Raw genomic sequence first — 14393 nt, forward strand, 5'->3', positions numbered from 1 at the left:
TTTTTTCTTTTTAAGATTTTTATTTATTTTTATTGGAAAGGCAGATGTAAAGAGAGGAGGACAGACAGGAAGAATCTCCGTCTGATGATTCACTCCCCAAGTGAGCACAACAGCCGGTGCTTTGCCGATTCGAAGCCAGGAGCCAGGAACCTCCTTCCGGGTCTCCCAAGAGAGTGCAGGGTCCCAAGACTCCGGGCCATGCCCACATGGGATTCCGACATGTTCAAGGAGAGGACCTTAACTGCTATGCTATCTTGCCAGGCCCCGAAGCAGGTGATCCTAACCAGTATCTCTGCCTCTGGCTCCTCTTCACTTTTTTCTTGTGCTCCCCAAAAGTGGCTCCAGAATTCCTGTAGCGGAATTGGAGGTGGTAGAAAGTGGTGAGCCTTAGGGAAGTGTTTGGCAGCTGCATATGCCCGTCACTTTACCACACCCTAGGATAAAGTCAGTTGTGCCCATTTCAGGAAAGGGAGAGGAGCTGACAGGTAAGAAAGGGAGGCCAAAACTCTGCGACTCCAGCTAGTCCTTAAGGCTGAGCTGCCAGGCTACACCTCCTAAAATACGGTTCTCATCAAGGGACTTTTTTTTTTCCTGAGATGAAGAGGAAGAGAGAGAGGGAGAGACAAAGAGAAAGAGGGAGCCCCTTTACTTGGAAAAGCAGCAGAACAAGCTCCCAGTCAGATATTTCTGCAGTTTTGCTCCAAGCCAATTTTCCCCTTCTGCCTTTTATTCCAAAACCAAATTTTCATCTCATTCAATGCCACCTGAATGCAACCAAACTTCACATATTTGTCCAGAAACGCTATCCAGGCTCCGACATTCCAGTCTTCCTTGGTCTGGGATCCAGCATTCCTTGCCTTTGGCTGCCCCAGCCCATGTTATGCCTGCCTTTCTTGGGATTCCCAGTGATTTTTATTGTCTGAATAATTGACTCTGGCAAGGAACTACATAGCTTTCTTATTCCGTTGTTAACACATTTCACATGTTGATATTTCTTCTTCTTACACACCGAGAAGACCCTTCAGGGCGAGCATTGCTGTGCAACTCTGGCTCTCCGGCTTCCAGCCCTGTGTGGACTGGTAGAGCCCAGTGTGGACGGGCTGTGCATTGCTGAGTCACAAACCATCCCCAGCAAGTCTTCTCATTCTGCTTTTTTTGTGTCCCACAAAACACACTTCAGAATTAGCTAGAGTCAACTTAGCCCCCCAAGACCCTCTCCAGAGTGAAACAAGCACCTACTGGCTACCAGAATCTTTACCTAGGAAAACTGGCTGGTGATGGCTCAGTCCCAGCTCGGGCTAGTCATTTCCTGTGCTGGTGACCAGTGACCTAGTGCTGAAGGCATCTTGTTACCATCATCTTGAGTAATGTGGCTTTAAACACACATCTGCCTACCTCCACATGTATCTGTTTTCATATGCACACCAGCCCACAAGCAACAAACAGCAATGATGTTACCAGGTGCATGAGAAAGGCCACCGAGGGTGGTAGAGAAGCAACAAGATTTGGAAAGTTTGTTTGAAAACCGCCTCTTCTGGAGAGACATAAAAAGGGGAAATGTGGATGAAGGGAATTCAAGACTTTTTGTGCTATTTTTGTAGCTTTTATGTAGGCCTACAATTACCCTGAAGATTTTAAAATATTGCGAAACAGAAATGACAACAAAAACATCACCTTGTTTATATAGTTCCTCTCTCTTCTTCTGTCTTTAATTAAGGAGTTTTTTTTTTCAGCACATCCTTTTTCCTATTTTAATAACTTTTTTTTCACTTTTTATAAAAGTAGAAGTGATTTTTATTATTTTCCATGATACTTTTTTGTAGGTAAAGGGATTTCCTTCTTGCCCTCCCCTTTCTCCTTCCTCATTTTGCCCTCCTCCTGTTTATTCTCATTTTCTTACACTAGTATAGTCTGCTATTTAAGTACATCATGGCATGGTAGTTATAGGGAACGATAGAATAGCTAGTAATATATTGTAAGGTATACTTAATTTTTTCACTGGGAGTCCTCCGTTTACTAGGGAGTAGGGATGCTGACTGTGGTGTATCTTCACTTCTTGGTATGCTAGTCTTCATTATACAGTTCATCTAGGAGAATATATGTATATATTTATCTATTTATTTTACATTTTGCATGAATGTTACCTGATATCAAAGAGATATCTGCTCCTTGTTCTTTTTGAATCAACTTATTTCACTGAGCATAATGATTTCTAGCTGGGACCATTTTGTTGCAAATGGTAGAATTTAACCATTTTTAATGGCTGTGTAGTATTCGATGGAGTAGATACCACGGTTTCTTTATCCATTCCTCTTCCAGTCGGTATCTAGGTTGCTTCCATGTCTTTGTTATTGTGGACTGTGCTGCTGTAAATATAGGGCTGCATCTTGCTTTCTTGCATACAGATTAAACTTCTTGGGATATACTCCCAGGAGTGGCTTGGTCATACAGCTATCCATTTTCAGTTCTCTGAGCACTCTCTATAATGACTTCCATAGTGGCTACACTAGCCTACACTCCCAGCACATCCTTATTGTTGTGTATACTTATTTGAAGGGATTGGTTCCAAGTTCTCCTCAGATACCAAAATCTGTGGATACTCGTGTTTCTTATATAAACACTTTGTATTTGCTTAAAACCTACACACTCTCCAAGACACTTCAAACCATCTCTACTTAAAGTACTTAATACAAAGCTACATATCAATTCATTCACATGGGTTCAGTAACTACACCAAACCACTTGACTAACACACTCCAAATTTAAGTTTTACTTTTTGGAACTTTTTAAAAAGATTTATTTATTTTTTATTGGAAAGATAGATTTACAGAGGGAACAGAGACAGAAAGAAAAAAATCTTCCATCTACTGATTCAGTCTCCTATTGACAGCAATGAGCAGAGTTGATCTGATTGCAACCCAGGAGCCAGGAGCCTCCTCTAGGTCTCCCACGTGGGTACAGAGTCCCAGGGCTGTGGGTCATCCTCACTGATTTTCCCAGCCACAAGCAGGGAGCTAGATGGGAAGTGAGGCCCTCAGGACATGAACCAGTGCCCGTATGGGAGGCCAGTGTGTGCAGGCAGAGGATTAGTCAATTGAGCCATCCCACCAACCCCTCTGTATTTTTTTAAGATGTGTAATTATTTTCTGGAAGGTACAGAGACAGAGAGATAGATAGAATTAGACACAGAGGAGATTGATTGAGATCCTCCATCAATTGGTTCACTCACCAAATGGCCACAATATCAGGGGCTGAGCTAAGCTGAAGCCAGGAGACGGGCCCTCTACCCAGGCTTCCCACATGGGTGGCAGGGCCAAGTACCTAGGCTATCTTTCATTGTCTTTCCAGCATGTTAGTAGGGAGCTGCACCTAAAACAACGGACTTGGGTTTGGCACATCAATATTGGATGCTGGTGTTGCAAATAACAACTAACCCACTGTGCCACAACATCAGCTCCTCCAGAATTGTGGTTAAATAATATTTTCCAGTGGGTATAATGCTTGGCCTACCAGTTAACACAGTGGACATATCCATATTGCATCTCTGAGTCCCTGAGTTTGAGCCCTGGCTCTGTTCCCAATTCCAACGTCCTGCTGGTACTTTCTGGGGCTAGCAGGAGTACCAGCTGGTGGCTTTTAGAGTTTGCTTTCCTGCAATTCATACTGGAGGGAGACCCAGACGGAGTCCCAATCCCTGTTTACAGTCCCTCCCAAGGGCCTGGTCACTCTGGGCACTTGGGCAGCACAGCAGCTGATTGAACATCTTGGCCTCTCTCTCTCATCTTTTTCTCTCTGACTTTATCTCTTAAATACACACACACACACACACACAGACAGACATATACAATATATGCATTTCTAAGTACAATTGATTAAATTCATGATTGCAGAACCCATGAATATGGAAGGCTGACCTCATGCCCCATATTAGACAAGAAGTATAAGGTGGAAAATAAAATTATTCAGAAAGAAATCTTTCAGTACTTGACCACATAAAATATTATCTATAATATTCTAATATAATTATGCATGGAATAATATTTTTAAACCTTAAATCACAAATAACACCAGCACGGGTATACATATGCCTTACCACTTTGTGATCTCAGGCAAGATTCTGAACCCGAAGTTGCAGTTTTCTTCATCTTGATAATGAAACAAAAAAATGCCTCTGCCTTAGCTTTGTCATGAGCATTAAATAAAATGATAAATATCATGTAGTTAATGTGGTTCCTGGCCCATGGTGGTGTCCTTGATATACTAGCTCCAAAGCTTTTAAAAATGTCAATTACTAAGTTCCTTTCCCGTTGTGTCCTTGACACCTTACAGAGCATCTGCACAGGCGGGATGCATGCTAAGTAGTTAGGGAAGGAGGGGAGGGGGTGCGGCAACAGCAAGTCCGCAGTGGTACTGGAGCTCCAAGGACAGTCCCTGCTCTGGCCAGCCTTTAAGTCACCCCTCCAGGCGTCAGCGTTCTCCCGCCGAAGATGGGGCTGGTTTTCTCGCTGGCTGGAAAGGAACGACCCAATTGAGAGCGCTGGAAGAGCTGGGCAGAGTTGGGCGGGCGTCTGACCAGCCTTGGAGGGGCTGATCCCTTCTTCAGGGAGCCCGGGTTCTCAGAACTCTCGCCCCAGCCCAAGGCACCGGCTGCGGAGAGGCCGAAGGTGAGCGGCCGTGCGCAGCCGCCTCAGTGCGGCCCGAGGAGAAGCCCTAGGGGGACGTGCAGACACTGCGACGGGGCAGTGTTCAGAGAGACCCCGACGGTGCGGGACACCAGCTGCAGGAAGCAGCGACCTGAGCTGGGTGCTCACCGCCCTTTCTTCCCCTCTCTCCCCACCTCCCCGAAGGGCAGCAGGGGCCTACCCAGGCGCGCTGAGGGCCCGTGCGCCTCAGCCAAGGGGTCGTGGCGCGCTGGGGAGCCGAGAGGGGACACCCCGCCCTCCGCCTCTTTTTCTTCCCCAAGGGGATTGATACATGTTGACCGAGGTCACTGGCACAGAGGTTTATTCAGACGCTTCTTAGGAAACCCCACGCTTCTGAGGTGGCGGCTCGCCTGGTCTGCCCGCATCCAGTAGCAAAAAGAAGCCAATGCAGACAGCTGGTGAGGAACGGCCGCGAGGTACCCGACGGCCGTCAGGGCCAAAGGACTGCCCAGAGCCCGTGGTGTGGTATCTCCACTGCCCGCTTCCCCCGACAAAGTCCGAGGGCGAGGGCACGGGAGAGGAGCACGAAGCCAAGAGACCGTAGAAGGACAGGAAGGCAGCGCGCGAAGTGCTAGAGGAGAGAGGCAGGGAGAGAAACTGAGGCAGAAAGCTTGCGAGAGAAAGAAGTGCCGAGTGAAGGAACAAGCGAGGACCGCGGGGAGCGGCAACCGGGCCTCACCCCCAAAAGTGGCCGATTCTCGCCTACTCCGAGTCAGCCCCAAGCAGCGCGGGCGCCTGTCGCAGCCAAGCCGCCCCCAGGCCGCCCCAGCTCCCTGCCCGGGCCTCGCTCCTGGCCCCGGCCGGCCTCCCCTGGCCGCCTGCGGGCAGACCGGCCCCCGCGCCAGCCCCCAATGCTGCAGGGAGGAGGGAGCGCGAGCGAGCGAGGGAGGGGCTGCGGGAGGAGGCAACCATGTGGCTCCAGCTCAGCTTTTTCCCCCCTCTCTCTTTCTTCACTCCTTTTTCTTTCCAAACAGGGAAAAGTGTTCCACGAAGCGGTAGCGCCTTTCTGCCTCGCCTGTGTCTCCCTGACCCTGCTGCGGGCTTCCGTCCCCGCGTGAGCTGTTCGGGAGAGCGCTGGAAGACCCTCTGCGCCCCAGAGCGCAGGGCGCGGGGATCCGGACGCGGGGCCGCCTCCCGCGGCCGCACATGGCTGCGGCCGCCCCGCGCGCACCCCGAGGCACCGCGCCCTGCTCGCCCAAGGTGCGTCTGCTGCACCCCGCCGCCAGGGAGCCAGGCTGCAGCTGAGCGGGGACGTGCCCGCTTTCAGGGACCGGGATGTTCCTCCTCCTCCTCTTGCTAGGTGAGTGCCTTGGGAAGGGCCGGAGTTTGGATGACCCCAGGGCAAGCAGAGCGCTGCGTCCCGTGAGGACTCCGGTTCCGATCCGTGATCCCTAGGCTGCCCGTGGGGTGAGCCCTTTGCTCGGCCTCCGTCTCCCTGCCGCGAATAAGCGCTTCTGGTCGCCGAGGACCGCCCAGAAGGCCCTTGAAAATGCCTCTCACATCTGGGCCCTGGAGCAGGACTGGGGTGGGGTGGGGGTGGGGTGGAGGTATCCCGGTAGAGTTTGACCCGCGGAATGGCGTGATGTGAAGAGCCTTTGGGGTGTGTGTGGGGGGGGGATTTAGTTTCTGGAGTATCTAGCGGAGCTGAAAAATCAGATAAGGAAAGATTTGTCAAGGAATTTTTGTGCCAGGTTCCTCCTGGCTGGGGGAGTGGGAGGGGGAAGGGACACGCGTTTTTGTTTCAAACAGGCGCGCCTCGGAGGGCTCCGATTGGAAACAGATGTGTTACTGAAGAGTCGGAGGAAAGGAGTGGGGAAGGAGGCAGGGGAGGAGAGAGGAGAGGGGAGACGACGGGAGAAAGCTGCAGAGCTCCTCCAAGGCTGGGAGGCGCCCTGGCTGCAAGTGGCCCCCGGAGAAGGAAGGAAGGAGGAGAGAGAAAGGGCTGGGAAGGCGAGAGAAGAGGAGAAAGAGAACAAGAGAACAGGAATAGGAATCAGAAAAGCTAGACAGAGGACTTAGCAAAGGGAGTGTGAAGGGACAGGAAAATGGGAACTGGAGCGAGTGCGGCTCTTCTATGAATACAGGGCTGGGGCTCAGAATGTCTCCTGGGAGTGTCATCCAGGGAGGACTCCCCGGGCCCCAGAAGGCGGATGCCCTGGCCTGGAGCAGGCAGGTTTACCTGATGCTGACCATCTGGGATGCATGGCGTGCTGGGGCTCACTGGAGGTGATCTCTGGGCATCTGTGGGCTGTGGGGCAGGTAGAAAAAGATGAGAACAAGTCCTGATATGCAGTGGCTGGGCCTGAAAGCGGGGGCCAAGGTCAGCCTGGTTCAGAAGGTCCAAGAGTCGGTGAGCAGGGGTGGAGAGCAAGAACTGCCTGGACCTCCAGGCCGCTGGAGAGTGACTGCAGGCTCAGGACTGGTGAGCCGGTGGCCCTGGACAACTCCCTCACTGTCCAGAGATTCTGCAACAGGAAACTAGGTGGTCCCTAAATCTCTTCTAGCTCTGACAGCTTGCTCCCCCCCCCCCCGGGAGTTTGAGCTAGGCTGATGTCTAGGAGCACCAGGGACCAGTAAAGGGAGGACACCGGGCAATGTGTAGCTTACATTGTCTGTCTTGTTTCTTTTGGAAACTTTACAGATCAGCCAGAACATGAGCACATGTGTCTGGGCCACCCCCCAGCTGCTGGTCACCCAAGTCAGAGGAGCCAAAGACAGAATGACCTAAGCTGCTTACAGTAGGACAACTAGGGAGGTTCTGTTTGCTAAGCCCTTTCAGATACTAGCCAGGTACTGCAGTGCTGTTGCTGTGCACATCTAGCATAGCTGGGTGGCACCATCTTCGCTGTCACCGGCGTCTTACCCTAAGCGTGACACTCAGGTGTTCTGTGCAATCAAATGTCCAGGCTGCCTTGTCAAAAAGTAGCATTCCTGCAAATCCCTTTTATGCCTTGTTTCATGTGTGGCGTCTCTTAAGTCATTTATTCTTCACACCAACACTATTGGCTACCAGTTGTCGTTATTCTCATTTTATAGTTGAGAAAATCATGATATAAAGAGTTCAGCGCCTTGTGTTGGCAGTTAGCAGAAGTGAAATTGGTACAGCGGGGTCCCTGTTTAGAGTGGGAAGAGAGAGCGACTTTGGTCCCCATGGTCAGTTGAAGTCATGTGGTCATGTGGCATGACAGGATGTAAGCCAGGTAATGGTCACATTCTTAGTTAAGAAGAAAGGAGAAACTGAGCTTGACAAGGTTTGCAAAGTGTCAGCGATTTGCCAGCTCATCCTTACCGAGCGCCTACTATGTGCAAGTGTGCATCTGCTGTTTGACAAGCTTATCAGGTGGCTACTCTGCTACAGCATAGCAGCTCCCACTTGTGGTTTACTTTTTGGATCTGGCTTTGTGCAGCCACGGCGGGCAGTGTCAAGCAGCAAGTTAGGCTGTCAGTTTGTATGCTTGTGTCCCCTATCAGATAGCTAGTTCGAGTCCCAGCTCCTCCACTTTTCATCCAGCTTCCTGTTAATGGGTCTGTTGTTCTCTTTCTTACAGCGGCACAAGCATTGGGGTCCCTCCCTATGTGGGAGACCCGCATGTTGGCATTGCTTTAGCCTGGTTCAGTACCAGCTAATGTGGACATTTGAGGAGTGAGTTAGGGAATGAAAGATTCTCCCCCTCCCTTCTCTCACTGTCTCTTCCTCTTTTTGTCACTCTGCCTTTCAAATAAATAAATGTACACTAAATGCTGAGCAGAAAAGAGGACTGCTGATGGAATTTTACAGCACTAGGTTTTCATCCTTCATGCCCCCTCTTAAGCTGTCACCATGTCTTGGGCCTTTGTCAGGCATCCTCAGGCTCATGACATTCTGGCTTTGAGTGGATTTATTTGTTCAAATAAGAGACTGGCAGTAAGGGAGGGCACTGAGTAAACTGACACCCCTGCATGGGCCCAAAGAGGCCCAAAGGGAAGGCGGTGCTGTGGGACGGTTTAGCCTTTGCAAAGTGGTTTGGGGAGACCTGCAGAGTTAACCACTCTTAACGGTGTGGAGCTTCTGATCAGGGCAAGCACAGGATTTGACATCCTGTTCTTTGCTCTACAGGTTGAGGAGTTGGTGGGACTGAGGCAGTACAGAGCCTAAAACAAGATGAGCCCGTTGACTGCATGCTCGCTTGGCCTGGCTCTGTGATGTGAATGGACAGGAATGCTCTGAGAGTTCAGTGGAAGGGAGAACGTGGGGGTCTCTGTCAACCTGCCTGCTGTCCAGGCCCTTAGTAGTTCCATCTTCCTTCCTCCTCCCGTCTTCTGTGGTAGCTGCCACAATATGTCTCCTGCCTGGTCCCTCTTCACCCTGCACACTGCCACCAGAGTGACCTTTTGAGGCAGCTGGTACGAGGTAAAAAGCTTGGCTTCAGGAGCCTGGCAGGCTCTCTGTGTTCTTCTGAGTCGTTTGTCTCAAAAAAGGAGTTAGTGGTGGAGGATCTTGAATTCAGTTTCTGTAATTCTGCATTCATTCTTCTGCCTTCCAAAAACCTTCACTAGGCTTCCTAGCTTTTATGATTGCGAACCAGCCCTTCATTCCCATAGTAAGGGTTTTATAGTTGTAATAATTCAAAACTCTCCTCATTCCTGGATAACTCTCCAGGGAATGTGAATTATTTTCGGTGCCCTAATTCTTTCTGATTCTATGTTTTTGCCCTTTTTTTTTTTTGCCCACCACCAAAAATGCCATCATACTCCCCACCCTCCAGGTGTTACCCCTAATACCACTTCCTTTATGAACGTGTTCACCGTTTCACCTGTGGATCCCCTCTTTATTTGCTTCCTTGCAATTCCAGTAGCCTTCCTGTAATGCAGTGATGATTCACAGGGTTATCTAATGCTCCCATTAGTGTGCAAGCTCCTGGAACACAGAGATTGGGTCTCATTCATCTGTATATTATCTTTGGTACTGCACTAAGAACCTATGCATTTTTTCTTAAAAGAGAATTAAATTTTTGAAACATTTAAGGTTAAGAGATGTGTAAGGTTTGGAGCATTCCTGCTGCTTGACTGTGAGACAACACAAAGGTGAGGATCCCAGTTTTTGGTTCCACTTGCACCTCTGCTGCCTTGTCCATTGACTCAAACAGCACGAGTGCTTTGTAAAAATACATAGAACGTTACAGGGGCATGGACCTGATAATAGAGTGGGGCTTCACCAAGTCTGTGGGACATTTATGTTATTCTAAGTCCCTTTTCCTAGAACATTTTGAAGCTGTCTTATAATTTGTTACATAAACTTACTGTGTTGTATTGAATGTGTTTGGTCTGGATTACCAATAGATTTTATCACAGAAACTTTTGCCAATGTGAGGAAAGAGCTTGATTTTCCATAAAATGAGTTTGAGGAACTTGAATGTGTAGTCCATTGGTCTGTAGCATAAAAACAGGTCTCAGTGGAGTTCCATATCCTTCCTTCATTTTCCTACGTTGATGGTGGTGGTCATAATAATGATATGTCCCCAGTGGGCTCATTCCTGTCTCATTCTGTTTTTGTCTTGTGCTCAGCCAGACAGTGTACACATAAGTGTCTTTCATGAACATATCTAATGGTAATGAACTAGACAGACTTTTTAAAGGTAGAGTTGAAGACTATCAGAACTGGGGAAAAGCTAAGAAACTAAATTAATGATTCTAATAATTTTGAATCATAAACACCTCTGAAAATCTGGTAAAAAAATATGAACCCATTTCTTAGAAGAAGAAATACACACACACACACACACACACACACACACATAATTTTGCCAGTAATTTCTGAGTGCTCATTGGCTTCTGGATCTGCTTCCTAGGAACTCAAGTTAATCCTTAATCTAAACTTAATTTTGTGTTATGATGAAGAAGAAACCAGAGTTCAGAGATATTTGTCTTGGGTGATAGAATATGTTCAGGAGAATGGCTCTCTCCTCCCTTCAGCTCATGGAATAAGCATCAAGATCCCAGTTGCTCTTCCCATGCTTCAGCTAAATGAGCTCAACAGTGAATAATTGGCATAGCTTTTTATGTTGAGAAATTGCCTGAAAATAGGGCAGATGTCGTAACAGTTTAATTTAGCCATCATAACTGGAAATTCTGGAAACTTCTGTGGTGTCATGTATAGCGTCTGCTATGTTCAAGATAAGGGAATTGGTACTCTAAGCCCTAAAGGTTGAGTGTGCTTGTGTAAGAAGCAGGACTACACATGAATAATTCCAGGTCCTTCATCATTTTGCTGGGCTATCCCAGGCACATGAAACCACTCTGAGCTTCAGTTTCTGCCTTTGTCAAATGAGGGTATTAGACTAAGCCTATCTCTAAGTTTCCTTATACCACTAACATTTTTCTAAGTCTCTGAGAATTTGGTCAAGATGTAGTTGAGATCAAGAACATACGGGTATCACCTTATTTAACCTGATTTTGTTCAAGCATTATCCAGTTGTGGCAATTGGTAACATATATAATTATAAACCCAGAAGCAGCAGCTAACTAAAGTGAGAGAGGCAACGATCTCTGGTAGAAATGCATGGTGGACTCATTATCCAGGCAGCTCCATTCAGGGTCAGAGTGATGACCAGATCACCTGGCCAGAAAGTTGAACAGTGGGAATGCTCACAAAAGGACCTCATTCCACTTCGGCTATGGAACATCCAGGAATGATTTTGGTGTAACGCATCTATTGTCTAGAAGTATATGTAAGCATCAAGCACTTTCTCATGTTTTTTTTTAACTTAAAAAAATTTTTTTAAGATTAAGGCATAATTTGCCTACTCATTTAATAAACCATACCCATTAAAAGTGTATAGCACAATAGATTCCTTTTGTGGATTTAGATTTGTGGTTGGGATTTGAAATATGAAATGTATATGTCGTTCACTTAGCATTTCCCAAGAAGAGGTTATTTGGCTAGGATTATTATGACAATGTCATTTCTCATATTGGCACAGTTGTGAGCAGTTTATGGAATGTATTCACCCACCTTATTATCCTCAAGTTGTTCTTTGACAGTAAATGACAGTATTGCTCCACTGAACAGATGAATAAACAGAGGTGCAGAGAAATAAAGTGCGTGTCTCTTGACTCCCATCAGTCAACATCTGAGCCTGGACATCCACCCAGGACTTTGGATTCTAGAGACCACGTGGTCTCTCCTTACCAGTTTTTCTGCAATCAAGGCCTTGTGCTGCTGAGAAGAGGGTATCTGGGGGAGTCAGCACTTTGGTTTCAGAGTGCCAAATAATAAATCCCAAAGTAGAAAATGCTATTGGAACGCTCACCAAGCCCATTCCCTGCACCACTCAAATGGCTGACAGTGTATTTGCATTAAGGATCATTGCTCAAAAGCCTGGAGTTACTATATTCTCCAGACATGGATTATTCACTCTCCCTAATTATCTGGAAGACTCTGTCGATACTCAGAGTTACCATTGTAGGGACTTGCCCTGCTTTTGGGGTTGAGTGCGTGAGCTTCCCTCTTATTAGGACATAGTCCCCAGGCTGTGGATGTTGAGAAGTCTCTAGACTGAGGATAACTTCACATTGAGTGTTGCTTTTTCTAGTTAAACTCCTGATTCTAGCAGTTCTCACTTGTTTCCTAGAGAAACAGTGCAGACTGACTCTCCCCTATCCCAACCCACACATTCTGGTTATCTGAGCTTCCTGGAGCCTAGAGAGAGAGAGAAAGAGAGGGATGGAGGGAGAGAGAGAGAGAGAAAGCTTATTTTCTTTGGCACCCTGCAGACCAAAACGGCAGAGAGCTGAAGTCCAACCTTTATTTCATTGGCGGCAATCTGTTGGATCCCTGTCTGTATAGACTCAGCCCAAGTCTGGCGGTGATAAGGCTGAATGCTGCTTTGTTCAGGAAGAAGGCAGGAGAACGCTCTTTCCTTGGGCCCACGTTGAGAGGAAAAAATGGACAGTTTTAGAATTGTTCCTCTCAACATGGAATATTGGAGGCTTTTCTGCAGAGGGGTAGTGCTTGGAGTCTAGGGGTTTGGGGCGTGAAAGCAACAGTTGGGAAGAGAGGAGAGAAAGAAGAGAAGGAGGGGATAGAGATGATAAAAGAGGAAAGGGGATGGCTGAACTGGCTTCCTGGTCCTTGCAGAGCAGTTTCTGTGAGCTCGTTCCCTTGCTGATGGGGGCAGTTGCCTACCGACCTCCTGTTGGAGATCTGTGGCACTCACATCTGAGCTGTCACACTTCCGGCTTCACTCACACACTCACTCCTGCAGCAGTGACACTGAGGACAGCTCTGAGACACCAGCAAGACAAAAGTCACAGGATCTAAGAATTCAGCCTGGTGGGGAAGTGTATTTGTAAACAAGTAGTTAGTGATGTATGCAAGGGCGATCATGGAGGAAAGTACCCAGGTTTCTCAGAATTCCAAGAAGGAAGCACTTAATGACCTGCTATCAGTGGAAACAGTGTCTTTCTTTTTGAACATGTCTGCAAAGACTGCCTAATACTCCTCTATCCCGCTCAGCTCTTGTGAACAAGTGAAGTTGGTGGGGTGATGGACAACTCCACCCGCGTCAGAAAGGATGGATCAATCAGTGTGTGTCCTTGGCCTTCCGCCAGCTGTTTCATGGAGGGATTGTATCTCCTGTGTCCTTGCCTGTTGAAAGTTACAGCTTTATTCTTCATCACAACCTGCCAGCTGCAGGGCTATCTCTCTTTCTGCATCCCTTGGGGGATGCTAAAAAGAAGAAGAAATAAATCTATAAATTTGATCTTTTAATTTACACTGGCCAAGGTCTGTTCACCCAAGGTCTGTAGGGTACTCAGAGCACAGAGCAAATGGGATTAAACCACAAAGGCCTTCTCAGTCTCAAAAGAAATCCATGCATGGAATAGGGACTCAGCCCCTGATGTTTTCTTACTTCTATTTCTTGGTCTGGAGCTGGAAGGAAAAAAAAAGAAAATAAAATCCCTGAGAGGGAAATTGCTTTGTGACTTCATTGTTTAAATTTAGGCCTGGGTTGGTAGGGATCAGACTTGGAGCAATACGCCTTCTATCCCAACCTCTGTCACTTCTCATTACTTCCAATGACAGTTCCAATTATTTCCAATCATTCTTCAAGGGAAGAGTGGGGGAAGGCACAGAAGGCTTCCACGTGGACTAGCCATGGAGCAACTGCTGTACGAGCCTGGCCCCTAGGGTCCCCAGAGTCAGGCTGGCTGCCTAGCTCAGCCGCTTCATAATTGCATGACCTTGAGCAAGGGACTTCACCTCTCTAACCTTACTGTTCTCTTTAGTTGTGACATTTGTAGCAGTGTCACAGGGTGTGTGTGTGTGTGTGTGTGTGTGTGTGTGTGTGTGTGTGTGAAAATTAAAGGAGAGAACCCAGTGAATGCACAGCTGTTGTTATGATCATGATTGGTATTGCTGGCTGAGGGTCAATCAGTCTATGAATATTTGGAAGGTCCACTTACTGTCTTGCTGACGTTTGATCATCAGAGTCAGCCTCAGGGCTCTGGTTGTTGTCGCTTCTCTACCCTAAAGGGAAGTTTCTAGTGTCCTTCAGGGAGTATTGCTTTGCTCCAGGACCCAGAGACTCATAGACCCCATCTGTGTCCCATCTGCCGGCCACTACTCTGAGAGAGTAACTTTTGTGTTATCTTGCCCTGGGCAAATGGTGTCCTTGCTAGGCTGTTCAGTGCACAGGCTGGCAGGTGCTG

At 47.8% G+C, this 14393-nt stretch overlaps 1 protein-coding gene across 1 annotated transcript in view; it reads left to right on the plus strand.

The window, feature by feature from the left end:
* The first annotated feature begins 5639 nt into the window (after nucleotides 1–5639).
* LOC121154037 (CXADR like membrane protein) overlaps nucleotides 5640–14393 on the plus strand; it is a 98979-nt gene continuing 90225 nt past the window's right edge. Inside the window, exon 1 of the mRNA XM_040976795.1 lies at nucleotides 5640–6003. Coding sequence (XP_040832729.1) covers nucleotides 5979–6003 — 25 coding nt within the window. The 5' untranslated portion in view covers nucleotides 5640–5978. The remainder of the gene's footprint in view (nucleotides 6004–14393) is intronic.

The sequence above is a fragment of the Ochotona curzoniae genome, unplaced genomic scaffold (genome assembly GCF_017591425.1).
Source record: "Ochotona curzoniae isolate NIBS_2020 unplaced genomic scaffold, NIBS_Ocur_1.0 contig_2723, whole genome shotgun sequence".
Taxonomy (NCBI): domain Eukaryota; kingdom Metazoa; phylum Chordata; class Mammalia; order Lagomorpha; family Ochotonidae; genus Ochotona; species Ochotona curzoniae.